The sequence below is a fragment of the Aquarana catesbeiana genome, linkage group LG01 (genome assembly GCF_042186555.1).
Source record: "Aquarana catesbeiana isolate 2022-GZ linkage group LG01, ASM4218655v1, whole genome shotgun sequence".
Lineage (NCBI taxonomy): Eukaryota > Metazoa > Chordata > Amphibia > Anura > Ranidae > Aquarana > Aquarana catesbeiana.
Genome location: NC_133324.1, coordinates 82,485,151 through 82,512,134, shown reverse-complemented (window position 1 = coordinate 82,512,134; position 26,984 = coordinate 82,485,151). Strand labels below are relative to the sequence as shown.

Here is a 26,984-nt window from a genome sequence, read left to right as displayed (position 1 = left end):
AAACGTACTTCAGTTTTGGTTGATCTGGTTGGTTTGTCAGAGTTTCATTTCAATTTTCTTTTCTACCATTATTCTTCCAGTTGGATGTCCTGTATATGTCCTCCTGTTCCTGGACCAAAAATAATGGGATTTGATACCCAGCTCCTCAAGGTAACTGTTTTTTTCCAAGCTTTAACCACTATGTTATTGTACATGTAATCAGTAGTACTAACCAGATTTATGCCCTGTACACACGGTCGGACATTGATCGGACATTCCGACAACAAAATCCATGGATTTTTTCCGACGGATGTTGGCTCAAACTTGTCCTACATACACACGGTCACACAAAGTTGTCGGAAAATCCGTTCATTCTAAACGCGGTGATGTAAAACAGGTACGTCGGGACTATAAACGGGGCAGTAGCCAATAGCTTTAGTCTCTTAATTTATTCTGAGCGTGCGTGACACTTTGTGCGTCGGATTTGTGTACACACGATCAGAATTTCCGACAACGGATTTTGTTGTCGGAAAATTTTATAGCAAGCTCTCAAACTTTGTGTGTCAGAAATTCCGATGGAAAATGTGTGATGGAGCCTACACACGGTCGGAATTTTCGACAACAAGGTCCTATCACACATTTTCCGTCGGAAAATCCGACCGTGTGTACAGGGCATTAGACTGCCATAGGATATACATTTCTATGAATTGGTATATTGGATTGACACATAGGGGTTTATTTACTAAAGGCAAATCTACTTTGCACTACAAGTGCAAAGTAGATTTGCCTTTAATAAATCATCCCCATATTGTTACAGAAATAACCTGAGAAATATTTAATTTCAATTTCAAACCACTTTTTACAGTGTTCTCCACACAAGTTTAAAATTACTTCACATACTTTACCTTCTGTGGGTTGCTAGAAGTGCAGAGGACTGTTTATGGTTTTGGTCCACTCAATCTGCTCCGAACTTCTGGTGGAACTTCAACCAAATACTTTTTTCAGTTTTGGATAGAGCAGATATGGTTAAAACCTTTGTTAGGTTTTCTGTAGCTGTCAGGGAGAAGTGTCTTCATCTCCTGTCTGTGGGACACAACAATAAATAAAGAAAATGTCCCCATTGAGAAACCAAACAGGGTTGCACAACTTTACCCCTATATCCAAAACAAAAAAGTACACCCCCTACACCTTGCTGTTTGCATTAGCTTGTTAATTAAGCCTGTATTGTGGCTTAAAGCAGAACTTCACCCAAAAAGAGGAAGCTCCATTCTCCCCCCACTTCCGGCTGGATCACCATGGTGATCTGAGTGGAAGTTTGGCTCCCCCTCTTTCCCCTGCAGCCCTCTGGGACATCACAGGTCCCAGAAGACTAAGGCACCAATCACAAAGCACAGTGTGGGCCGAGCATGAGTAGTTGGAAGCCAGCTGAGAAGCCACAAGGCTTCACTGCCGGTTTCCCTTAGCTAAGATGCCGGAACCAATCTATATACCCCTTTCCTATCAAACCTGAGCGGCCCACACACTTTTCCCTGGTCAGAGCCGTTTTCCTAACAGTTAGTTTGTCTTTGGGCAACTGGGCCTTATATGGCTCTCAAAGGTCCGCAAAAAGTTAACAGCAAATTCCAGCTTATGCCAAGCTTTTTTCAAGCAACACATAAATAAATGCTGGTTTGTATATTGTATGCTAAATGAAGCTGCAACAAGATGCATCACACACTAAGGATCTGTTTCTAATTTTTGGTCCAAGTGAGGAAGTATTATGCAGGGCCATCTTACTGAGCGGAAACCCCTGGGCACTGGTGCACCTGGGGCCCCATCAGAGCCAGACAAATAGAAGTAGCAGTGGGGCAAGGGGGTCAGGCTTAGCGGGCACAGGCAGTCCGGCAGGCAAGGCCACCATCAGGGGGGGTACAGCTAGGGTTGCTACCTCATCCCTTTAAAACCGAACACATATTAATGATACAGTTTCTGTGGCTGATTAAGGTGATAATTAAACTCACTTGGTGCCTTATCTGCATGAAATTAGCCTCAGAACCTGTGTAATTAATATGTGTTCGGGTTTAAAGGGATGAGGTGGCAACTCTAGGTACAGCCTATACACTAGTAAGGCCCCGAGCGTCTAGAAGGGCCCGGCTGTCTGGCGGGGATGGGAGAAGGCAGGGGCGGGTGCAGGAGAGCTCCGTGTCTGTGCTACCTCTTGGAATGTGTGTGAGTCATTGAGCTGACATCGGGCTCGTTGCTGCCACCTCTGGTAAATTCCTGCATGTGCACCCCTCATGTGTCCTGCACAAGAGCTGGGAGTGGGACAAGGAACACCACCTAACAAGTAAGGGCTGGGGGGGGGGGGGTTTGTGTGTTTGTGTGTCTGTGTACATGTGTGTGTGTGTGTGGGATCCATGATGCTATTAAGATGGCCCTGGTATTATGCATGAGTGCAGAGGGCTGCTTATGGTCTTGGTCTTCTCAATCCGCTCTGAATATCTGATGGAACTTTAACCAAAGACTTTTTTCAGTTTTGGATAGAGCCGGTATGGTTAAAACCTTTGTTAAGTTTTCTGTAGCTGTCAGGAAAAAACGTCCTACTCTGATGGAACTTTCTGCTTGACAGCTACAGAAAACTTAACAAACATTTTAACCATACCGGCTCTATCCAAAACTAAACAAGGTCTTTGGTTAAAGTTCCATCAGAAGTTCATTTTCGTTGTATTTTGTGTATCTGGTTAAGCTATAGTGTAGTAATGCCCACAGTTCTCCTATATAGACTCATTTGTCACAGACTATATTTGGGTCGTCAGTTTCTGATTCCCCTTGACATTTTTGTGATCCAATTTGAACGCAGTTCATCTAACATCCTCATTAACAATCATATTTAAAAAAATATTTAAAAAATGTACAGAAAGAGAGGATTATTGGTTCACAATTGGTTAAAGAATAAGTGATGCCAGACTTGGTCAAGTTTTAGATATTATATCCACTATCCAAAATATCTGGGTGAAGTGAAACTTGTTCACGAAAGGCTTCAAGATGTGGTCCTTCCATCAAGTGTTCTTACAACTGTGTATGCATTGGTTGTAATTGATGCTCCTATCCATTAATTGTTTCCACAAGTCTTTCAAGTGAGAACTTTTGTACCAACCAAGTGCTCCTCAGTACGCATCCAATAATTCACCCCTGTGCATCCCTTTATAAGTAGGAGCAGTCTCTTTAGTTTTTTTAGTGAGTTGTAGCAGGTGAAACCCAAGACAAAGGTACTACCGAGAGGTTTCAGAAGGAACTTGCCTCATGGGAGGACTGGAGTACATGAGAGTGTGAATTAATTTTACACTTGCCCAGAGATCCACTTTCACTTCATTTTCCTTGTACTGTATTCCTGCCAAAACTTAAGGCAACCCTTCTGGCCCTAAACCAGGCCTAAGGAACCAGTGACTTAACCTGAACCCTAGTGCTGATCTTTGCTAGGCTTTACACTGATTTGCTCTTTTTATAAACCAATCACAAAGCAGAAATAGCAATCCAGAGCAGAACATTTCCATTATAAGGCGATTTTGTTTGCTCTCTGCACACACAGCTCAGGTCGGCCCACTATGAAAGATATAGTCATGGCAGCTACAAGAATACCGATGTAGAATTCATGTGTAAGTATGTGCTAACTGCTCATTACATTCCAAGGTACTGTGTAATCCCAACTCCTAGGGCTTTTGTGCACTGGCATCTTGTCTAGCATATTGATTTAAGTTATTGGTCATTAAATCTTAAAAGGGAACTCCTAATAAACAATTATAGATAGTTGAAACATGTAGTTTTAGCTGCTAAAATACTTGTGATTTTTTTAGCCAGTCATGTGATTCACACATCAGTTCCAGGTCAATGTAGTCTGAATGTGATCACCCATATCGGAATCCCCATCTTCCAAGAAATTGGTAGGCCTGCCTGATTGGATACAAATTAAATGGTTTGGTCAGGTATGCTTATGTTTTAGTGATGCTAAAGGTTACATTGTTTATGACTAAGGGTGACATCCCTATTTAAACCTCCTTGCCTCTAGTCTCTAGCACAGTGGTTTACAAACTGTGGCCCTTTGCTCACCTTTATCCTGCCCTTGGGGCACTACCCCTTCCATATGAGACACTACTGACAACCAACAGTGGGGCACCATTTCTCCCACTGACACCAATATTGGGGCACTATTCCTCCCAATGATACCAATGATGGGGCACTATTCCTCCCCTCAACACCAAATGTGGCAATGTTTACATTGATGCCAGGAAAATTTCCACTTCCACTGGCCATAGTCCGGCCCCCCTAAAGTCTGACGGACAATAAACTGGCCTTTTGTTTGGAAAGTTTGGAGACCCCTGCTCTAGCACATAGCTGCTGCAGCCTATTGGGAGAATCGTGTTACACATAGAGAAGCATTGAAAAATTCTATGACATACAGCCTATTCATTCTAAATTGATCTTACTGTCATAGAGTCTTAAATCACTCCTCTGAAAATTGCTTGTTAATCTGAAAAATGAAGTCAGCTACAAAGCTTTTGAGTAGACATACTTTGTGGCAATTCCTTTTGGAAAAAAGAGCTATTTGCCATCACTCAAAATTTACGACAAATATAGATTTAGTGTAAAATACCATTATCTAATAAAGCTTTTTTGATAATCCTGTACGTGCAACAGCCTAAATCTATATATCTATTTACGAATAAATTAATAGTATAAAAACTCTGGTGCACACAAGCCCATACATGGAGTATAATTATCTGTGTTTTACTGTCTTGTTGTTCAATCGCATTCTAATAGTTTTTTTCTTTAATTTCTTGCCAGAGCGGGAAATCTGAAGAACTGTTGAGTGCTTTTGGCTGTCAAGGATTTCCTCCAACCTCTGACTGTGAAGACCTCTTGGTGGAGTTTTTAGAGGTGGATGACAGCAAGGAGCACCTCATGTCCACTCCAGAAAGGGACCCACAAAGCCACCATATTAAAGTTTCCCCTGTGGACACAGACAATGATTCAGGAAGAGGAAGCTGTGACAGTCCCTTTGTTCCCTCTGAAGGAAAGAAGGACCAAAGGGTCATCTCCCAGGGTTTCAAGAGCGCTGAAAACAGTACTAATGAGCCTTCTGCAACTACATGCCCTTGGCCTCTACAAAATAAGCTGGACGCCTCATTTTCAAACTACAGTGATAACAGTTCTTTTAACTGGCCTAATGGCACTGCAACGGATAACCCGTCTCCAAAGTCATCATACCACAACATCACAGATGTTTGCAAGTTAGCCCTTGGCGCAATGAATGTCAATATGCCAGCATTTCTGATGCCAAATGAAGAAAACAGCCAGCAGAGATTCTTTAGAACAATAGAGACTATTGGTGAGGAGAGCCAAAACAAGCAGATTGACTTGGCAGATTTGCATTCCAAGGGCGTGGACCCTGATATGCTACTTTTACTGGCCAACCAGAAGACTTCTTTCATGGTTCCTCGAGCCATGGACTATGTGGAAGTTCATAAAGTTAACCAAAATGACGCCCTAGCATTAATACCAAAACACAAAGAAAACAGAGGCAAAACGGACCAATATTCAGTGCTAGTTGCAAATAGGGAATATTCAAAAGTGGAAGGGGTAGAGGGAAACAATGTTTTAGTGTTAATGCCAAATCCGGAGGTTCAGGTCAGCCCTTCCAGTAGTGAAGCTATGAAGGAGTTTGCTCAAAAGGCCCAACAGAGCCAAGCTGTTGGCTTCATCAGACCAGCTCAAAATGAAGGCGATATGCACTCTGCTGGGATGGGGTATTTTGATCCCTCAAGTTTTATGCCTTGATCTTGTTTAATGGGCAGCTGCACAGTGATATGTTAAGTCGGACCAATAGAGCCGGGTGGCAGTGAGTGTACTGCGTAGACTGCACTCACCTTGGTGTCCCCAGTGCTGTAATCTGCCATTTCAAAGCACCAGTTTGAGTGACTTCCAGTTCCTGTGACTTACTCATAAAATCCCAACTCTAGCCAAAACGTTTATTACTTTAAATATGATTAAAAATAAATATTGTCAGAATTTTATTGCTGTCTGTGACCCCATTGGGGAATGTTTTAGTGCAATTGCTGTCCCTGTGACAGTCTGTGACAGCAGGGTAAGAGATTAAGGGATCGGTTATCACCAGCAAATTACAGATAGTAAGAATAGCCTGACAGAGGTTATAACCATTCTCCATTTTACTTAAACATAATGTGCTTTGTTGCAGTCTGTGTCCTTGCTGGACAGATTTTTCATAACCTCTTGTCCCAACGGAAAGTGAGGGGGATCTCCACAATGGGGAAACAGCAAAAAAAAACACATCAAAATGTTATGCTTTTCAAGCCCAAAAAAGTTTTGGCTGGAGTTGCGACTTACTCTCAGAGTGTTTGATCTTTCTCAGGTCTGGTGAAGACAGAGATGTAGGCACTGGTTATGAAAACGCTTTAGCCAGGTTTTTAAGCAGTGGGTCAGTAACCAATCCTTTAAACCTTTTATTCCTTGCACTCCTCTCACCCCTGCCTGGTAGATTAGTGTGGGCTTCCTCTTTAAAGTAGAACTGTAGCCATGCTAAAGACATTCAACTATGTACATATTCTTAACAAGCAATAAATGAGCTTTACCACCAGCACTGATTGACCTATGTAGCTACAGGTGCTGTGGAGTACTGCATCCTCAAATTTCACAGCAGAAGTCCTTCAAATTTCACAGTAGAAGTCCTTTGAGTCCAGCCTCAGTACTCTGCTGTTTTTTTTCTTCCCTTGCTCCTACTTTGTGATAACATTAGCGATTAGAAGGTACTGTTCACCCCCAGGGAGAGCTGAGCTGCTGGGAGAGGGGAGAAGGAGAAGCTGAGTAGTTAAATCACTGTTGGGATGGGATGGGATGGGATGGGATGGGATGGGGGGGGGGGGGGGCAGGGGCTGAAAGACAGTGAAAGTGTTCTGCTATAAACTTTGAAAACTTTGATTAATCGCTTCACATTGTCTTCAGCTACAAAGATCAGTGGGGGATTTTGTTCAAATCTTATTTATTGTTTGTTAAGCATATGTCAGTATTCGGAGGTCCATAGCTCGACCACAGGCCTACTTTAAAGTTTATTGCTCAACGTCTCACAGCCAGGCTGGAGCAAATCTGCAGCTGTACATAACAGCCAATCAGGTTTCATCTTTGTAACTAAATGGGCAATATGTTTTCTGTGAACACATTCATTTGCTCCAGTTTTTGAAAACCAGCCCTGGCAAATACAGTTTTTATTTTGTGTGACGAATCAATATTTCTCTTACCCATTTAGTCCTAGCTAATAATGTAACTTAGGTTTGTGGCACCTGAGGCCTTAATTATTTTTAGTAAATTATCAGGATCCAATCTTATGATCAATATGGGATATTAAAACATGGCTGCTTTTCTGTCCAAGCAGATGGGTCCGCTGTGAACTGCATTCATGTTTCATGGTTGCATTTTCAGGTAAAGTTGCACAATAAGGACAATCCAGGTCTGGGTGTGTAGATCTGTTGTTAATTTGTTTTCTTCATTGTTTTTCCTTTTTACGAATCTTTTGCCATCTACTTAACCAACTCCAGCCCAAACTTTTTAATGTTTAGAATAGAGTGGGGAAGGGTGATAACTTTTACTATAGTGTTATTTCTGTGCGGGTCCCCGTTAGGGAGATTTCCTTCACTTCCATAGGGACACCAAGTGTGACAAAGCAACAAATCCTGACATTTCACTGTATAAAAAAAAAATTAAAATACTTTTTTTTATTTTCATCATGGACAGAACAAAAGTTGAGATGTTTGCAATTTACGCAGACACAAAAAAAAATTGAAAAGAAAACCCATATTTTTAATAGTCTTTGGAAAGGTTAGAACTTCTGCCAATGTTTCAATGCCTTTCCCTGACAATGCATGCCCCATTTCTTGAACATGCATCACACAGACTGGAAGTGGGGGAAAGTCTCTATGATAGGATCACAAACCACAATGATAATTCTTCCCTTCTCTATGCAAAGTTGGAAAAAAGTTTGGCTGGGGTTAGGGCTTAAAAAGGAACTAAACCCTCCTGTCATTTTTCAGCCATGGAAGCTACCATCTTGGCCTCTGTTTTAACTTCAACTGCTATGATGCTGCCCATGTGATCAGTGACACCAACCATTTGATGGTTTGACAGTTTGGTTGATAGCACAATCAATGTAATATTAACATTTTAAAAAAACAGTTACATTCCCAGAATGTGCCGGGAATGTAACTGTTTTTTGAAAATGTTAAATCGATGGGCTTAGTTCCGCAGAAGCCATGCTTCACCGTACAATTATTACATGCTCTTGTTAGCTACCAACTGAAATTTTAGCACTTGAATAGCTGATGTCATGGCTAATCACAAGCGGGGCTCCACGGCAACTGCAGATCTAAATAGAGTCCAAGATAGCACCATAGGATAGAAGATTTTTATTTCCGTTTTAATGGCTAAGCTACACAGGTGGATCCTGTGCAAAGTGACCCAGAATCTCCTATGAGCAGGGAGTATCAGATTGATTTGGTGAAGGAAGAGGTATGGTACTTTATAACCATCATTTAATTTTTGGAAGCTGTGATGAAACAATTATGTACAGTGTTCATAGATGCCAACTGTGCCAGATTTGCAGGGACAGTCCCACATCCCGGTCCCTAATGTCACTAATGCTATGTCCTAGGTTGTGTCCTGGGTTTACAGCATCGCTCTTATTTGGGTCACTGAGCATACACAGTAACCGAATAAAGGGTATTACCTCCACTTTCACCCACAAGTGGAGGGTTCCAACATAATTAGGGGTGGGACCACATACAGAAAATGGTTGTGATCTGAGCGGGACCACATACAGAAAGTGGGTGTGATCTGGATGGGGCAGCCCTGAATCATGTTAAGTGTGGGGAAGGGGTGACAGGGTCCCAGGGACTGGGACAAATATGTTAGTTTGAATGTTGTGAGATGTGGATTGTCAGTCAGGATCTATCTACCGTGCATCAGAAGCTTCATATGTTGAGCATATAGCAACTTTTGTCAATACAAACCTGGGTTATGGAAGCCTGAATGTCTGTGTAGCCTAGCCCTATATTTATCTCTAATAGTCCCAGGCAGAACAAATCTATTTTTATTAATTATTTTTATTTTTCTGTCTTTTAAGTTTACTATCTTGTACTCTTGTCACTTTATATACAACTTCGTGAACACTAAAAGGCTTATCTTGGTACGTTCTGCGCAGCAGTGGTATGCCCTGGGGCCGCTCGTCGAGGCTTTGCTTTCATTTTTCTTTTTTAATTTAGGCCATTGAAAGCTTTTTTTTGCTCAGTTGCAATAGTTTACCGTTCTTCACCTTAGCATACTGCTGCATTTTTAAGCCTTTATATGAAAGCTAAACTGGCAATGCATAAAAGGGATTGTTGAAAGTTGCGTAAAACGCACTTTGAGCAAAAGCCATTGGCTGATGTTTAAAGCCATGAAGAGCACCTGTCTTAAACCCTAGCCCATGTGCACTCTATGGGGTTGATCTACTAAGAGTGCAAAATCTGGTGCAGATCTGCATTATCACCAATCAGCTTCTAACTTCAGTTTGTTCAATTAAGCTGATTGGTTTCTATGTAGAGCTGCACCACATTTTGCATTCTCCAGTTTTAGCAAATCAACCCCTATGTATTCATGTCATTGACTTCTTAGGTTTATTTTCCAGTCATGGTTGTCTAGGTCACAATACATCTATCTTATTTGACTATAGATGACAGGTGCTCTGCTCAGGGCATAAGAAATTAAATTTACAATTTACATTTTCATTTTATGACACTACAGCCTTATTGTCAGCATATTATAAAGGTGGGGGAGGGGGGAGATGTTTCTGAATATTTTGCTAAAGTGATTTTGAGTCTTGGTTGGTACTGTGATATTATTTCAGGTTTCTTCCTACTACAGGGAGGTTCCTAGCCATCTTCTTTCTAAATATGGGGAAGCTGCATAATGGGCCCATACTGTTTATTCTGGTGCCCCCCTAAAGTACCCAGCCTGTCAAGCCTGCCCATTATTGTGATGGGTCAAAGCTTGATAAAGGGGCAGGTATTTTTTTCAAATGTGGTCCAGGTTTGAGGCCACAAGTGGCATTTTTCAGAAGATGACTCCTGGTTGGAAAACATGACAAATACTAGAGTCACTCACGCCTTATGGGTTTTATCTTGAGTAGACTTGCATGGCATGATGGGCGTTTCCTGATCACAGGAAGTCAACATGCTTCCCAATGCCATCTAGAAATAGGCACCCACTGTTTCCTCAACAGTGGATAAATAGCCTGTCAAACTATCAAGGAATACTGTTGCTATTGGAAGACATGCTCGGAGGACAGGTTATGTTTTTGATATGCATATGTTTATCCATGTATCTGGAGCAGACTAGACTTAGGGCCCATAGATTTCTCAGACATCAGCCAGCCAGGAATGGTAAAGATAATTGTCTAAAGCAGCCTTTCTCCTAAGAGGAACCCTTGAAATGGTTTTCAGGTCTCAGAGAACCCCTGCTAAAACCAATTCAGTGGAGGTCAGTGGGAAAAAAAGCCCCTTGTACAGTAATGGTGGCCAGTAGGAAGAATGCAGTTCATCCTCTGACCAGTGGTGGTCAGAATGCTTCCCTTACAAACAGATCACTGGCGCATCAGGTTGGCTCTGCCAAGTGGTGTTGACTCTAGAACTATGAAGGCATCATTAAATGGAAGGTCAGTGAGCCATAGCTAAGGGAACCTCTAGCAAACTGTGGAGGAACCCTATGGTTCCACAGAACCCTGTTTGAGAATGGCTGGTCGAAAGACTTTGTGTACTGCTATGAGGCAGCAAATCGAAGACATAGCCTTAAAATTAAGGCAATGGACCTCATATTGCTGAAAACAAGGATACCTTAGCAGGCAATTTGAACAAAGTCTTAGCAGATGCAGCAGTAAAATTAAATTAACCAATTAATGATATTTTATTAGATAAGCCATTTAAGTGTTTCTTCATTTAGACCTCTTTTTTTATATCCAAGTGTATTGCCTCTGAAAATTGCTTTACCTCCTTAGCAACTGGCCCCAAAGCTGGCAGAAGTTTTTTTCATTTTGTAATTGGCTGTCTCAGCATCTTCTGTTGCTGTGTCATAAATACCGAGGGTCAGGTTGCAGTTTTTCCAGGAACATCTTAGATTGAGCCTAGGGAAATCTATAGTTAAGAGGAGACAGACTTTTTCTATTAACATTGACACATTAGATATATGGCAAATGTGGATCTGCTCTTAATGGTCCCGCGAGGCTTGCTTGAGGTCCAATGAAGCGGCAGTGCCATCTTCTGGTTATATGAAGTCATTACAGTGCATTTGTTGCTTCTGCCGGGGGAAGACTTTTATGCGGAGTGACCAGCACAGCTTAGCTTTCAGGCTGTGTGATGTTTTTATGTACTTTGGTAGGGGTATTAGAATGACCGCTTAATTGACTGTATGCACTTTAAATCTTATGTTTCTTTAAGCCATTCTTTCACACGCATTACAGATTTCAAAAAGGAACAAAGATAATAAAAGCGAAAATAAAACCATAAACTGGGGCCATAGGACTCATCCATACCCAATGTGAGGGCTATGTTTACCCGCATGGGGATGCAACAACATGGGGCATGGGTACATATGCCCCACATACAAGAGGCCATTAAATGGAAAAAGAGTACCTTACAGCAGTTTTAAATTTGATGGGATAGTAATTTGATTTGCTGTGAATTTTTCCTGGTTCCCTTTTAAAGTACAGTTTTGGTTTCTAGAAATCTTTAAGCAATTTAGAATTGCAAAGTGTATGTATATATTCGGTCCGTTGTATCCAACTCTCTGTGATTCTATGGCCCAGCTGTCTGGATACCAAGGCTCTTAGGAGCCTTTTTTCAAAGAATTTTCTTGCCAAACTTTTTTACGAGGTAGGCTTCCAGGTCTTAGGAGGAAACCCAGGTACCCAGAGGAAACCCAAGCAAGCACAGGAGGAACATGTAAACTCCATGCAGTTAGTGTCCTGGCTGAGATTTAAACCAGGGACCCCACTGACGCAAAGTATAAGTGCTAACCACTAAGCCACCTTTATCTTTAATTGCCAGTCATTTTAAAGGCTAAATATATAGGTAATGAAACCTTTGAGCAGCTACTTTTAGCTAGGGTTGCTACCTCATCCCTTTAAACCCAAACACAAATGAATTATACAGGTTCTGAGGCTACTTAAATGCAGATAAGGCACCAAGTGAGTTTAAAGACCACTTTAATCAGCCACAGAACCTGTGTAATTAACATGTGTCCGGATTTAAAGGGATGAGGTGCAGTGGCAGCTGGTGGGTTCTTCTTTTGGGGGGTGGCAAACAAACAACACCCCCCCGGTAGCGTGGCTCGGCACTGAAACAGCACCACCCTAGTAGGCGGTCTGGCACTTACCCGCTCGTGTGGCGGGACTTTGGTGTCCTCTCCTGGAGTGCGGGCTGCGTGTCTCCTCTTCCGCCAAAGTGCTAGGCATCCAATAGGATCGTCTGACGTTTTGGCCAAACGGGAAACAGGTCTCACAGACCTGCCTCCTGATTGTTGGGTAGGAACTTTAGTGTGATAATAGTGAAAATTATTTAGTGGTCACACAACTGGGTGGGCTTGGAGCGCAATGCCTCTGGCTCTAATCAGGTGCTTCAAAAAAAACACCCACCCCGCATTGGAATCCATGGTCTGGCGCCTCTGGTATGTAGATCAGGGGGCCAGACGCATGGATAGGGGAGGCGTCGCTCGTGCGCCCTCTATGGACGGGCCGCCACTTATTGAGGTGGCAACCCTACTTTTGGCTGAGAAGAGGCACTTCTGGAAGTGTCCTTTGATGAGAAACACACATGTGCAGGGAAACTCTTTCCAATAGGTTCCTGAAATATTTTTTTATGTGACTGGTACAGCAGACCTTTCTGCTTCTTTACAGTCCTCTGGGGTTGGTTTATAAAAGGGGAGGTATAATCCGGACTAGCCAATCAGACCCCAGCTGTCTTTTTTCTGGTGCAGGTTAGAAAGTGAAACAATGTTATTTTGTTTAGAATTTCAGCTATAGATTATGAATCTATTGTGTCTTATATGAGTGTACATGCCAGAGTGTGAAGCTGAGTTTATGCTTCTTCTAAATATCGTTTAGTCTTTTGTATTGGCTGGTTTCTTTTTTTATATACATGCAATCCCTGTCCAATAATAAACACTAATAAATGATGGCCTTATTGTAATTAAGATTACATTTTAAACTCAGATTGAAAACATCATATTTCGAACCTCAGACCATCAGAGCCATTGACATATATCTGGTCTGTTGCAGTGCGTTAGCACATGCATGTTATTCCACACATTTTATTTCAGTAGGTTTCCAACACACCAATGGCCCAAAAATTGGACATGCACCATTTTTTCCAATGCAACACTCCACAAGACATGTAGCGTGTTGCCGTGTGCTGTAAGGCAGGTGGGTTCCTTTAGTGCATTGGGCTACCATTAAAAAATGAATGATACCACAATGCATAGGTGTGAATATACCAAAACACCTGTGTTCTTAGAGTATGTTGGATGCAGTTATTTCCTGATTCATGGACAGTCCAGTGGACATGGAAAACGAGCTACCTGCTGAACCAGTATGCAGGACGCTTCCATCAGAGCCTTCTCACATGTGTGCTTTGCTTTATGACACAAACTGTACACTTTACAGCTTTGTACCCCCCTCCCTAACATCAAATTTGACAGTAGAAGTACAGACCTCAGTGCAAATATACTAACTAATTACTGCCCAGAGCCATAGCAGTGTTTTAATGTCCTCTAAAATGAAACACATGCTGAGCCAGGAGGACAATTGCCATTATCTACTGGGCCAGCCAATGAGAACTTAGATCTGTACACTTCTGAAACTTCTTCTTCTGTTCCAAATTTAACGAAGGTCATGTAGACGAAATACTATTTTTATTTTTTATTTTATTTTTAAGGGCACCTGCACTTTAAAGAGACCTTGTCACCAACTGCAGGTAAAGACACAGAAAAATCAAGTCATTTAAAAACCTTTGTTATTTATTTTTCATGATTGATTTGTATTAACTTGCAATGTGCCTCTGAGCTTACTAGCAAATGTTACCAGTCAGTTCCTTAGCACAGCCCCTCCTTCCTTGCATTTCCTAGCCCTCTCCTATTCTGGGAGTGTATATTTAAGCTTCTGTGCTGGCCCAGCTACTCCGCCCCTCATCTCTCTACATAACCTTTTATGTATCTGCCAGGGGAGAAGCAAAGAGGAACACTATGGAGCATCATTTTTAATGTCTAGTATCCCTTGGAATTACTTTCCAATCTCAAGAAAACCCTGCTAATAAATACTTTATCTACAGCGCATAGTATATTAGTGCTTGATGGTCATTGGGAAGAATGCTCTTTATATCAATGCAAAGAGCCCCCATCTCCTCTTAAAGTGGCTGTAAACCCTCACATATACCCAGTGAAATGAATAGCCACAGATGATACACAGAGATTAAACAAATCTCCCTATATAGGTTTTACTTGTATATCTGCTGTCCTCCGCTTTCTACACTCTTTGGAAAGTGCAGATCATGTTATAAATCCTTTTTCCTCCTTCAGCAGTACATAGGGGTGGGGATACTGGATTTACACTGTGTGAGAGCTGATTGGAGAAAAGGGACACTCCACATAGGCAGAGGAACAAAGGAACATGCCGAGCTGTAGTGTGAATAGACAAGCTCCCTGCTAATCATCCTCTAAGCTCCCTCCCTGACACAAATTTTCAGCTACTGTTATCTTATGTGTCGGAGAACTTGCTGATAACAGAAGAACAAAGCACCAGAGTGAAATGGTACTTAGAGCTTTGAAGAGAGATAAGTAAACACTACAGATGTGCTTAGTTCAACGTTCATAAATGCGATTTACAACCACTTTAAGATAGCTAGAAATATAATTGGGGTCGGTGGTTACTTATCTGAGAGGTAGCAATTGCTCATTGCTCAAGTAACCTCTAGAAACCTCCGGAGGAACCCTAGGAACACTGGCTGAGAAAGTTTGCTAATAGCTACTGTATCTACAGCTCATGGTTCGTTAGTGGCATGGTCATTGGGAAGAATTCTCATTTCACTTGAGGTTAGTAGGAAAAATTACCCCCTTACAGATAGCTAAAAAGATTGTTGGTGTCAGTGGTTATTTATCTGAGACGCAGAAATTCTTTATAGTTCTTGGAACCCCTAGCAACCTCTGGAGCAGGGTTTATCAACCAGGGTTCCATGGAACCATAAGGTTTCTGCAGATGTTGCTAGGGGTTCCTTAAGCAATGCAAAAATTCTGCTTCTCATATAAGTTCCCACTGACACCATTGATCTTTTTAGCTATCTGTAATCTGTAATACTTCCCAGTGACTACAAGTGTAAGGAGCATTCTTCTCACCAGTTATAAAGCTAATGTGTTGTAGATATAGCAAGTTTTAGCAGGGGTTCCCTGAGACCGGAAAGTTATTTCAAGGGTTCCTCTGTAATAAAAGGAGGAACCTTAGGGTTCCATTGAACCCTGGTTGAGAAAGGCTGCTATAGAGTGTCACTTGAGTGACAGCGCTGAATCTGCTGCGGCTGCTGACATCACATCCAAGATGGCGTCACTCAGCAGAAGTCTCAGGACTATTGGTTGTTTACAAAAGGGTAGGCTAACAACATGCAAGAAATATGAAGATATGAAGACTAATGTTGAAATGAATGGTCTGGCAACAGGGTCTCTTTGATTATACACAGTAAAGGTAGAGAGTACAGAGTACTGACTAAGAATGGTACAGACATTTTTGTCCGGACTGTGCACTTTATATAATTCAATATATTTTGTTAATGTAATAATATACAGAGTTCACATGTATCAACACTTAATTTTGGACCTAAAGTTCAGTTTTGCTATTCAGTTGAACAGCGTTGAACAGCGTTAGTATTTAAACTTGACTTGTGAGACCTGGAGCATACATTGACATTGACATGCTTATGTCAACCAATCAGGTTTCATCATGGATTTCTAAAGCTGCACAGGGGGGATTGAACAGGAAAATTCAACCTCTGCAGCTGCCTTCCTACTTTTGTTATCACAAATAAGCCTCAATGATTCATTTTTTGGACAACAGTTCCAGCTGTGCTCCAGCTTTCATTTACTTGCACACAATACCTTTCTTCACTGGTCACTATTCCTGTGCAAAGTGTATGCTGCCATGACTGAGAGAGGTTAAAGTGTATTTCCACCTTTGCAATCAAAAATATGATAACCCCTGCTATGTTTGTTATGGGTCTTCATTCACACAGCATACCTAAAAATAATTGGAAAAAAACTGTTATCTTTCTGATTCTAATGCCGCGTACACACGGTCGGACTTTTCGACCGGACTTGTCCTACGGACGCCGGCGGACCAAATCCGGCGGACAATCCGATCGTGTGTAGGCTTTACCGGACCTTCAGCGGACTTTTCCAGTAACAAATCTGACGGACTTTAGATTTGGAACATGCTTCAAATCTTTACGTCGTAACTCTGCCGGACCCAGAAATCCGCTCGTCTGTATGCTAGTCCGACGGACAAAAACCAACGCTAGGGCAGCTATTGGCTACTGGCTATCAACTTCCTTGTTTTAGTCCTGTGTACGTCATCACGTACGAATCCATCGGACTTTTGTGTGATTGTGTGTAGGCAAGTCCGGTCGTTAGAAAGTCTGTTGAAAGTCCGCCAAAAGTCTGACGAAAGTCTGTCGAAAGTCTGTCGGACGGGCTGTCGGACTTTTGTAGCTGAAAAGTCCGACCGAGTGTACGCGGCATTATGCCGCGTACACACGGTCGGACTTTTCGTCTACAAAAGTCCGACAGCCTGTCCAACAGACTTCCGACGTACCTTCGGCGGACTTGCGGCAGACTTTCTTACGAACGGACTTGCCTACACACGACCACACAAAAGTCCGACGGATTCGTACGTGATGACGTACACCGGACTAAAATAAGGAAGTTCATAGCCAGTAGCCAATAGCTGCCCTAGCATGGGTTTTTGTCCGTCGGACTAGCACACAGACGAGCGGATTTCGGGGTCCGTCGTACTTACGACGTAAAGATTTGAAGCATGTTTCAAATCTAAAGTCCGTCGGATTTGAGGCTAAAAAAGTCCGTTGAAAGTCCGGAGAAGCCCACACACGATCGGATTACCAGCCAGCTTTAGTCCGTCAGCGTCCGTTGGACTTTTGTAGACGAAAAGTCCGACCGTGTGTACGCGGCATTAGGGCCGGGTTTATACCCAGGACTTGAATTGTCCAGAATATCATGCAATGTGCAATTAGGGGCAAAGCTGAAAAATAGTTTTTTTTAAAGTGCATTAACAAACAATGTACAACCCAAGCCTTGAGATCTTTACCTCTTTGTTAGAGCAGACAGTGTGCACATCTAATTTACAACTGAAAAGGAGATCAGCCAGCATAGTACAGACAGGTTTATTAAGGTAACTCCCCAGCCCTCAGAACATAACACAGGATATATTTTATATATATATATATATATATATATATATATATATATATATATATATATGTATATATGTATATATATATATATATATATATATATATATATATATGTATGTATGTATGTATATATATATATATATATATATATATATATATATATATATATATATATATATATTCAAGGTGGGACACCTCTGCCATGTCTTTCACTTCCTTTGAAGATCCACATCCAATGTGGTACTCCTGCTTCCACCAGATATATAACAAAAAATTGGAGATGCAATCTCAGTTTCTGTTCAAAAGAATTTTACTTCAATCTTTGTGCATATACAAGACTGCTCTGTTTCGGATAGGAACTCTGTCCTTTATAAAGTTGCATGTGTAATGTTCAACATACTGAACAACTTATTATTGGTTAAAACGTGTAAGCCACCCGAGAGAGCACACAGGTGTGTCCCTTCACCAATCTCCCCATTAACCATTTCATACATTATACCTTTCACATATTATCATTTGCACAATATAAAAACATACTTCCTAATATTAAAAGTAACAAAAGAAAATCAATTATAAATGCAAGAAAAATAAATGCAAGAAAATACAAAAAAGTGCAAAAAAAATGCAAAAAAAATAAATAAATCTCAAACCCCAAAGACTTATTCTCACCTAAGAAAAATGTATCTCCCCAGAGAGTTCCTGTCCAAAACTGTGCAGTCTTGTATATGCATGAAAATTGAAGTAAAATTGTTTTGAACAGAAACTGAGATTTCACCTCCAATTATTTGTTTATACATATATATATATATATATATATATATATATATATATATATATATATATATAACTCAGCAAATTAAATAATACCACTATAATGTAATACATTATTTAGAGTAGTTTCTTGTGAAATCATTTTATTTGGTATCGGACTGTTTTAAAATTCTTATAATAAAAAGAGAATAAAATGATCCTCCGTTTTAAGCCTAGTTCACACTAGTGCGATTTCAGATGCGATTTGAGTCGCACAGAATCACATGACAATGGAAGTCACATTGTTTTCAATGGTGCCTGTCCATATCAATGAGACACAATTTTGCAAAAAGGTTCCTGAACTGCTTTGGTGCAATTCCAGTGCAATCTTGGCCTCATAGAATATGCAAACCACTTCGAAATAGCATTACATAAGCGCACTGAAACTTGGATCAAAATCGCAGCATTATGACCCTAGCCTTAAACCATTCTGTATTATGAATTGAACTCTAGAATATAAAGTAATGTATCAAAATAAAGACATAGATAAAAATTATCATGTCTTGCTTACACTGGCCATAGATGTCACAAAATGTGACTGAATGCTGAATGACCCTGCAAGTACCACCTGCATTTGCAAAAGTAGATGTAAAAATTGACTGAACTGGGTGGAAAAATATTGACTGGAAGTGACTGCACCCTATCAAATGCAGTCATTGTTCGTCAGCCACCTGAATACAATACTCAGGAGTGGAGATTACGTCATAGACGCTGTTAGCATGGGTGGGGGAATCTTTTGATCTTATCTCAGTCAGGCCTTGTATGGCTTCATGAAGAACACAAGCTCAGTTTCAGCAGCAGTCATGTTTTTGTATGCCTCTGCAGCATGAAATGACTATGATAACGGGTATTGTCTACATGCTCTGCTGCTTATAAGGTTGCCACTAGTAGGCACTGTTAGAAGACTGGCTGCTCACACAACCTATTACAGAGCTTCTCCAAACAGTGCCATCTAATGGCAGAGGCAAGGGACTTCCAAGGCTGCAGTCTGCTAAACTCACTGCTGTTTTCAGGACATGCCTCCCTTGCATTGCAAATTGGAACTAACCTTTTTAAATACCATGTTCAGACCTTCTCAGAGGCATGGGATCACCATACAATGGATTTTTCTTTGCGAAAAGCAATATAGATTTTCTAAAATGAGAATAGGGTAATATTATATGGTTATTTACAAAACAAATATAGTTTAGTGGGGTTCAAGTCCCTTCTGTATCAGGAATATTAAATTCAGGATACCAGTCTGCCGCATTGATATTTTACTACTTCTACACTGATGTGTTCTGCCATTCGTGCCTCCAGATCATATATTTTTTATTTTAGAAATATTCTATTACAGAAAGTTATATTAACATAAATATATATTTTATATATCACCTGCTGTACAATGGAGATCTATAGGTATTTATATTGAACCAGCCAGGTGGACACAGATTCTAATAGAACTCTACCCAAATATGGCTATTTCTGCTTTGGCTGGAACAATGTATAGATTGATCTCTCGCCAGGCCATTACAGCTCTTGCAATGCCAATAGTATGATTCCCAATGAAAGTGGCTGACTTCTTATTCTGGCCTTAGGCAGCATTGGACAGTTCAATGTGCCATCCATGTGACTCAATTTGTTAGCACATGCCCCATTTCATGGCACTATGGTGGTTGGATTATGGAAATGGGGTGGTCTTACATATTTTCACTCCTTCCGTCTATTTTCACTCCGTCCGCTAGAGGTTGGGTGACATTTCTGTTTCCCGCACACTCCAGTGGTTTCTGCTAAAAAAATATTTGGAGAACTCAAGTTAGCTTGTGACACAAGGGAGTGTGGCAAGCAGGCTGACACTGAAAGGGGCAATCATAATATTGAGTGTCCAGAGAGCTGTAAAGATCTGAACTTTCCCATTCCTTCCGAATAAGAAAGGTCTATTTTGGGTATGTTACGTTTTAAGCAATTTGCACATGTTTTTTTTGCCTCTCATTAGGTTTCAGGAATAGAAGATACAGGTCAAGTATATTTTTCTTTTTTTTTTCCTGTAACAATTTTAGGAATTGAGGTTCAGGACCTCAAAGGTCACCTAAGCATGCAGGACCATTCTGACAACTGGGGAAAGATTGGGCACCTGTACATAACAGCAAGTCTGGGGGACAGCTTAACCTGTTTTATAGTTGTATGTATGATTATGTAATAGTCTGAGGTTATATTAACATTCAGGTTGAGAAAAAAATATATATGTTCTTTGAGTTCAAAATGTATAGAGGGCTTCTTAGAAGTTCAGAAATTGAACTTCAACTTTGTAATATACAGTAGATGGGTCCCCACAGCTCCCTACCAAGCAGCCGTGGAACCTCAATTCTGTTCTTGTTTAAATTGCTTGACAGACCACAAAATACAATCATATTTATGTAGAAAAAGATTGTATTTTATGGTAAAACCAGATTTTTCCAGCAGTTGACACTGCAAGTGAAGTGTATGATTGTAGTAATGGGAAGCCTTCTTCTTTTGTAGCCACAACTTGCCTTACCACTCTTTCATAGGTATAATCTGTTGCAGAATATTTGCGCAAACTGAAATATATCTATTTGTGTCCCTACTTAATCTTTGAATTTTGTTTTTTTGTTTGTTTTTTTTTGGCTAGTTCTGCTCATTTTGTTTTAGAATGTCTTATGTAGCCATCTTCAACTAAAAAAAATCTTTCACTACAGTCTCTGTACAGAAAACATAGCTATTTAATTAAGAGTGTATAGTATAAATTTATATAGATGACTTTCACCAATTGTATGGTTTCATTTGTATCTGTCCGATGTTAATGAAAATAAAAGAAAATGCAGACACTTTAATGCAGTACTATGAATGTCAACCTTTTAAATTTGCTATATGAAAAAATTATGAAAAAAGTTTTACTTGTAATATAATATATACCTTATAAGTTATTTTTCAAAAATGCTGCCAAAGTTTTCATATTGTCCTAATAGCCATTATATAATTCCACTCACAACTAGTTTCACTGCTTAGGATGGAGTGAGACATACAGTAGTTTTCTCCCCCAAAGTAGATCATCGCCATTGTGAAACTCCGACAGGAGACCTTCCATTGCACCCCGCACAGCTGTGTCAGGCTAAACTCTTAATAACCGGCTTCATTAAGTTTTCATAGAGTCTACATTAAAGGGGAAATTATACAGATTAGCATTTCTGCCACCTCTAGTGGATTCCCTATAGCAGTGATGGCAAACCTTGGCACCCCAGATGTTTTGGAACTACATTTCCCATGATGCTCATGCACTCTTCAGTGTAGTTGAGCATCATAGGAAATGTAGTTCCAAAACATCTGGAGTTCACCATCACTGCTCTATAGCAATATATGACAGAGGTAGCCTGACTATTTGGGCAGAGCTGTACAGGAAGAAGGAAGGGAGATTTCCTTGCAGAGTCCAAGACTGCTATAGACTTGGCAGAAGGCTGCTCCTGCTTCCATCCACCCAAACAACAGAGACTACTTTGGGTAGATTTACTCTTTAAAAAACAGATCTGTCCCAAACTAACATTTCAGTTTTAGATGATTGCTGGGAAACTGCTTACATTTATGGTTATCTCCAGTGGCAAGATCTCTTCCCGATAGCTTTCCCAACTCTTCCCTCCCTAGACCACCCTTACAACAAATCTAAGCCATGGTGTCCAGCTCCCTCTGCTTGAATAAATGAGGTCCTGTGAGAGTGGAGTATTCCCTAGTGGAGGCTTTGGTAGAGGGACAGAGATGTACCACAGGGAGATCTTACCATCAGAGTCACCAAAAATCCAATGTTGGCGGGTGATGAATTCCAATGCTACCCATGCAAAGCTGAAATATCAGTTTCAAAAGAGGCTGAAGTATGTATTCAAGATTTTTTTTATTTTAGAATGTCTAATGGTTTGTATGAGTAAAATGGATTTACTGAGATCTCTGTAAATTTTCAGTTGTCTGCCTTATTGCATGCATCATGGCGAGAAGTCATGGTATGATCTGCTTGGATGTTGGATGAATGAGTTTCTCTGTTCTTGTTTGCAAGAAAATGACACGATTATTGTTTATTTGTAAAAAATAAAATAAGGTTCTAAAATGAATCCGTTGTCTCGACTAATCTTTTATTAGCTTACAATGTGCTTTTTATTTTGATTTACTTTTGTAACTTTTAACTCTGCAGGAAACCTATGGGCCAGTTTTATTTCACATTTTGTTTTGAAGTGTAAATTCAGCCGAAACTTATTTTTAATGCAGCACTATGAATGTCAACCTTTAAATTTTGCTATATGAAATATAAGTTTTACTGGTAATATACTGTAGTATACACATTATAAGATTTTTTTTTTTTTTTAAAGCTGCCAAAGTTTTAATATAGTTGTAATAGCACTTACAGTGCATCTGGAAAGTATCCACGGCGCTTTCACTTTTTCCACATTTTGTTATGTTACAGTCTTATTTCAAAATGGATTCAATTCATTATTTTTCTCAAAATTCTACAATCAATACCCCATAATGACAACGTGAATTAAGTTTGTTTGAAATCTTTGCAAATGTATTAAAAATAAAAAAATGAAAAAAAATCACATGTACATAAGTATTCACAATCTTTTCTCAATACTTTGTTGAAGCACCTTTGGCACCAATTACAGCCTCAATTATTTTTGAGTGTGATGCTACAAGCTTTGCATATCTATTTTTGGGCAGTTTCTCCCATTCTTCTTCGCAGGACCTCTTAAGCTCCATCTGGTTGGATGGGGAGCGTCAGTGTACAGTCATTTTCAGATCTCTCCAGAGATGTTCAATCGGGTTCAAGTCTGGGCTCTGGCTGGGTCACTCAAGAACATTATAGACAAAAAAAATGATTGTGCAGGTATACAGACTAAATTTAAAAGTGAAATCTGCTGGCAGCAACACAACAGGACCGTGATAAACGTGAAACAATAATGCCGTGTACACACAGTCAGACTTGCCAACGGGATAACCTCCGTCGGCATCTCCGACGGAAAAATTTAGAACATGTTCTCTATCTAAGGCTGTCGGAAATGCCGACAGAAAAAGTCCAATGGAGCATACACACGGTCGGAAAATCCAACCAAATACTCACATCTGACTTTTTTCTTCGGAAATTCCGACCATGTGTACGGGGCATTAGAAATGTTGCCACGCTAAACATTGATAATAAATAAACAAGTGTCCTTAAAGTGTGAACTTGTGCTGTTCTAAAACGTGCAGATAAATTTCTTGATGAACATCCAGTAACAGTGATTATATCTGATGTGCGTTTTGATCACCCAAGTGCACCTCCACTGATATTGATATAAAATGCCTGCTTGCCAGAGGTCTCGACTCCAAATTATAAGAGTCTAGACAGGCGTGATATGCAAGTATGGAAGATCCAATCGGCTTCCTCTATTATTTTGCAGGTGGAAGTACTGTCATGGCTCATGGTAACGTTTACTCCATAGTAGAGCCCATGAAGGAAAGATAAAACAGCCACTATGGGGATGATTTACTAAGATTCCCCAGAAGTACTGGGCGCTCTACATGTAATAGCGCCCGTTTCAGGCAATTAAGAGGTAGGTAATTAAGAACTAGGTGAATGTGTGAATGAAAATTTGACTATTAGCGGCGAACATGCCTTAGTAAATTTGGAATCGCTGCTAATCAGCGATTCCACAGATCTGCAAGTGCCAATAGCTACCAAGTTATTATATAGCACTGCTCTGCAACCTTGATCCGTGTATGTGAAGAAAACATTTTTATGTGAAATGTGCTCTACTTCGTGTGCATATATTGATGTATATTGCAATTAGTATTCCTAGTTTTGTTTTCTTCTTTTACTAATGAATGCAGTTATGAATAAGTATTGCAGAGTAATGTCTGCTATTCTGTAAAGTTACATGTATTGAACATTTACACTTACATATCTGTTCTATCATATTTTTTTCATGGTATTTTTTTTATCTAGGCGACTATAAAGCAGTAATTATTTATGTTCATTCTTTAATCATACTACAGTATTAGGCAGGTTTCAGTGTACTTAGTGCAATGGCTTGGTGGTCTGCTCGGATGTCTCCGAAGCACTCAAGTTATGAGTTCAAAGCCCACCAGCTGTCTTTTTTTTCCAGTGCACAAGCAAATAAAATAAACAAACAAATAAATGTAAACTGTTTGGATTAAATAAAGGATTTGATAAAGGATCAAACACAATCCCAAGCACCCTCACTTCTCCTCAACACTCGCAATCTGCTCATCCAAACATTCCACCTGCCTTTCATACACACTCATATTAAATTTACTCCAATTTACACTTATTCCTGAACACATACAAAGGATTGATAAGAGCAACTTCACTCTCTTAACTCCCACTACTGACTGGCAAACTGCCACATCATCCATGTACCCTAGACACTTTATTTCCCTCCCTCCACTTCCTGGCACCAAAATACCCCTTACTACTTTATCCCCCTGTATGAGCTGTATGAGCTTTAACCTCCCTGACAGTATTCCCGAGTGTGGCTCGGGGTTAAATTTCACCACCATTAGTGGTAACCCCGAGCCACACTCGGGATTACATCTCAGGATCCTGGTGCGGTGTACTTACCTTGTCCCCAGGACCCTGCGGTGTCCCCCCGCGCTGTCTGTGGGCTCCATCCTCTGCCCAAATCCTCTCTGTGCCAGGCTCTGTTCCCTGCAAGTGTCGCAACGCATGGGGGCGGAGCCTGGCGGCAAATTCAAAAATGTAAAAATCATAACACATACAGTACTGTAATCTTACAGATTACAGTACTGTATGAAATTATTTCACTTCCCTTTTGTCCCCAGTGCTTTGGCCCATGCCCTGCATGCAGTTTTATATTATATATACTGTTCTTTCTGCCTGGAAACTTGAGCTTGTCCATAGCAACCAAAAAGTGTCTCTTTACGTCAAAAGTGGCTTTAGACCAGCTAGAAAACAGCGATAGTAAATTAACACTTGCAGAATTGAGCGATAGTGAATCGTGGGGAAATTTATTTTATTATTTTTTTTTTTTTAATTATTTATATTTATTTATTATATTATAATTTATTATTTTGTGTTTCAAACTTCATCATACCCGGGATATCTACTAGACTCTTGGTGGACAGATCTAAGTGTGTTATTTCTAAGAATTACAGACCTACAATATAAAACGCCAAATTTCTATGCAACATAATTGTACCGCATTGAGACGCAAAAATCTGAAATAATCATACCGCCAGGGAGGTTAACAAGGGGTCTATAAAACAAATAAACAAAATAAGGCACAAGGGACACCCTTGCCTCACCCCAGATTTTACAGGGAAAAATCTACCCAACCTCCCATTCACTAAAAACCTACTCCCACCATATAACTCCTAATCACCTGCTGAGGTACACCCATCCTATTTAATACTTCCCACAAGAACCCATGATTGGCCTTATCATACGCCTTTTCTAAATCAAAAGACGTTAAAAATCACCACATTATTGCTATCCTTACAAAACTTGATAATGTCCCTAATCAAAATTAGATTCTCAGTAATCATTCACCCAGGCACAGCGCATGTCTGTGCATCACTAACCATTTTACCAACCACTTTAGATAATCTCCTGGCGATAACTTTTGCAAATACCTTACAGTCCGTATTAAGGAGGGAGATAGGTCTGCAATTACGGACATCTTTCCTATCTCCCTTCTTAAAAATTAAAACTATTATCCACTCCCTCATAGATTCTGACAAAACACAATTTTTAATAATATACTTAAAGACCTTCACCACCTCCCCTTTAATGATCTCCCAGTATACTTTAAAAAATTCACTCGATAGCCCATCCCCTCCTGGCGTTTTATTAGACGCTATACTTATCACAGCTTCTCGCAACTCACACTCACACTCTCCCACCTAATCTTCTTCACTTAAGTTACACTCCACCATTCTTAATACTCTCTCATCAGACTCATCCATATCCACTCCTTTTTATAAACATTCATGAAACTTTGTCACACATTCTAACACCTAATCAACCTTACACACATTCCCATCCTTCCCATACACTCCTTCAAACACACCTTTCTCCTTCCACACCTTTTTAAAGAAGAATCTGGAGAACTTCTCTCCTTGCTCCAGATGCTTCACTTTCGCTTCTAACATTATTTCTTTCCCTCTTTTACCTAAGACATTTTTAATCCTTCCCCTAGTATGTTCTATTTCCTCAGACATGTCAAAGCCCATATTCCCAAAGGCATACAGTGTAGCCAGTCTGGATTGTAATCCCACATATCTCCTCCTCTCACTATAAACTCCTTCTTTACTCTTTTTTGAAAAAATAACTTTATCTTTTTCTTTACCCAATCCCACCACCCCAAAATATCACTAAACTAATTTTTTCCTCTGGACCTATCCACCATATAGATTACAGAAATGGGCCTTAACCTGCTCATCTTCCAATTATAAGGTATTCATTCTCCATACCCCCTTCCCAAACCCAGTATTATTTTGAATACATAAGTCCACACTTATAGCCACATGGTCAGAGAAAATCACTGCTCTGTGCTATACCTCCAAACACTCTACCAACTCTGAAAAAAAGCCATAGGTCTGTTCTGAACTTGATTCACCCTCTCTCTGGAAAAAAAACGTAAAATATGGGTCCACCAA

The 26,984-nt window shown here is 40.3% G+C and overlaps 1 protein-coding gene across 1 annotated transcript in view; it reads left to right on the top strand.

The window, feature by feature from the left end:
* Positions 1-6,029, top strand: part of PRLR (prolactin receptor) — a 98,165-nt gene extending 92,136 nt beyond the window's left edge. The window contains exons 8-9 of the mRNA XM_073621061.1: positions 81-150; positions 4,801-6,029. Coding sequence (XP_073477162.1) covers positions 81-150; positions 4,801-5,793 — 1,063 coding nt within the window. The 3' untranslated portion in view covers positions 5,794-6,029. The remainder of the gene's footprint in view (positions 1-80; positions 151-4,800) is intronic.
* The last annotated feature ends 20,955 nt before the right edge of the window (positions 6,030-26,984 follow it).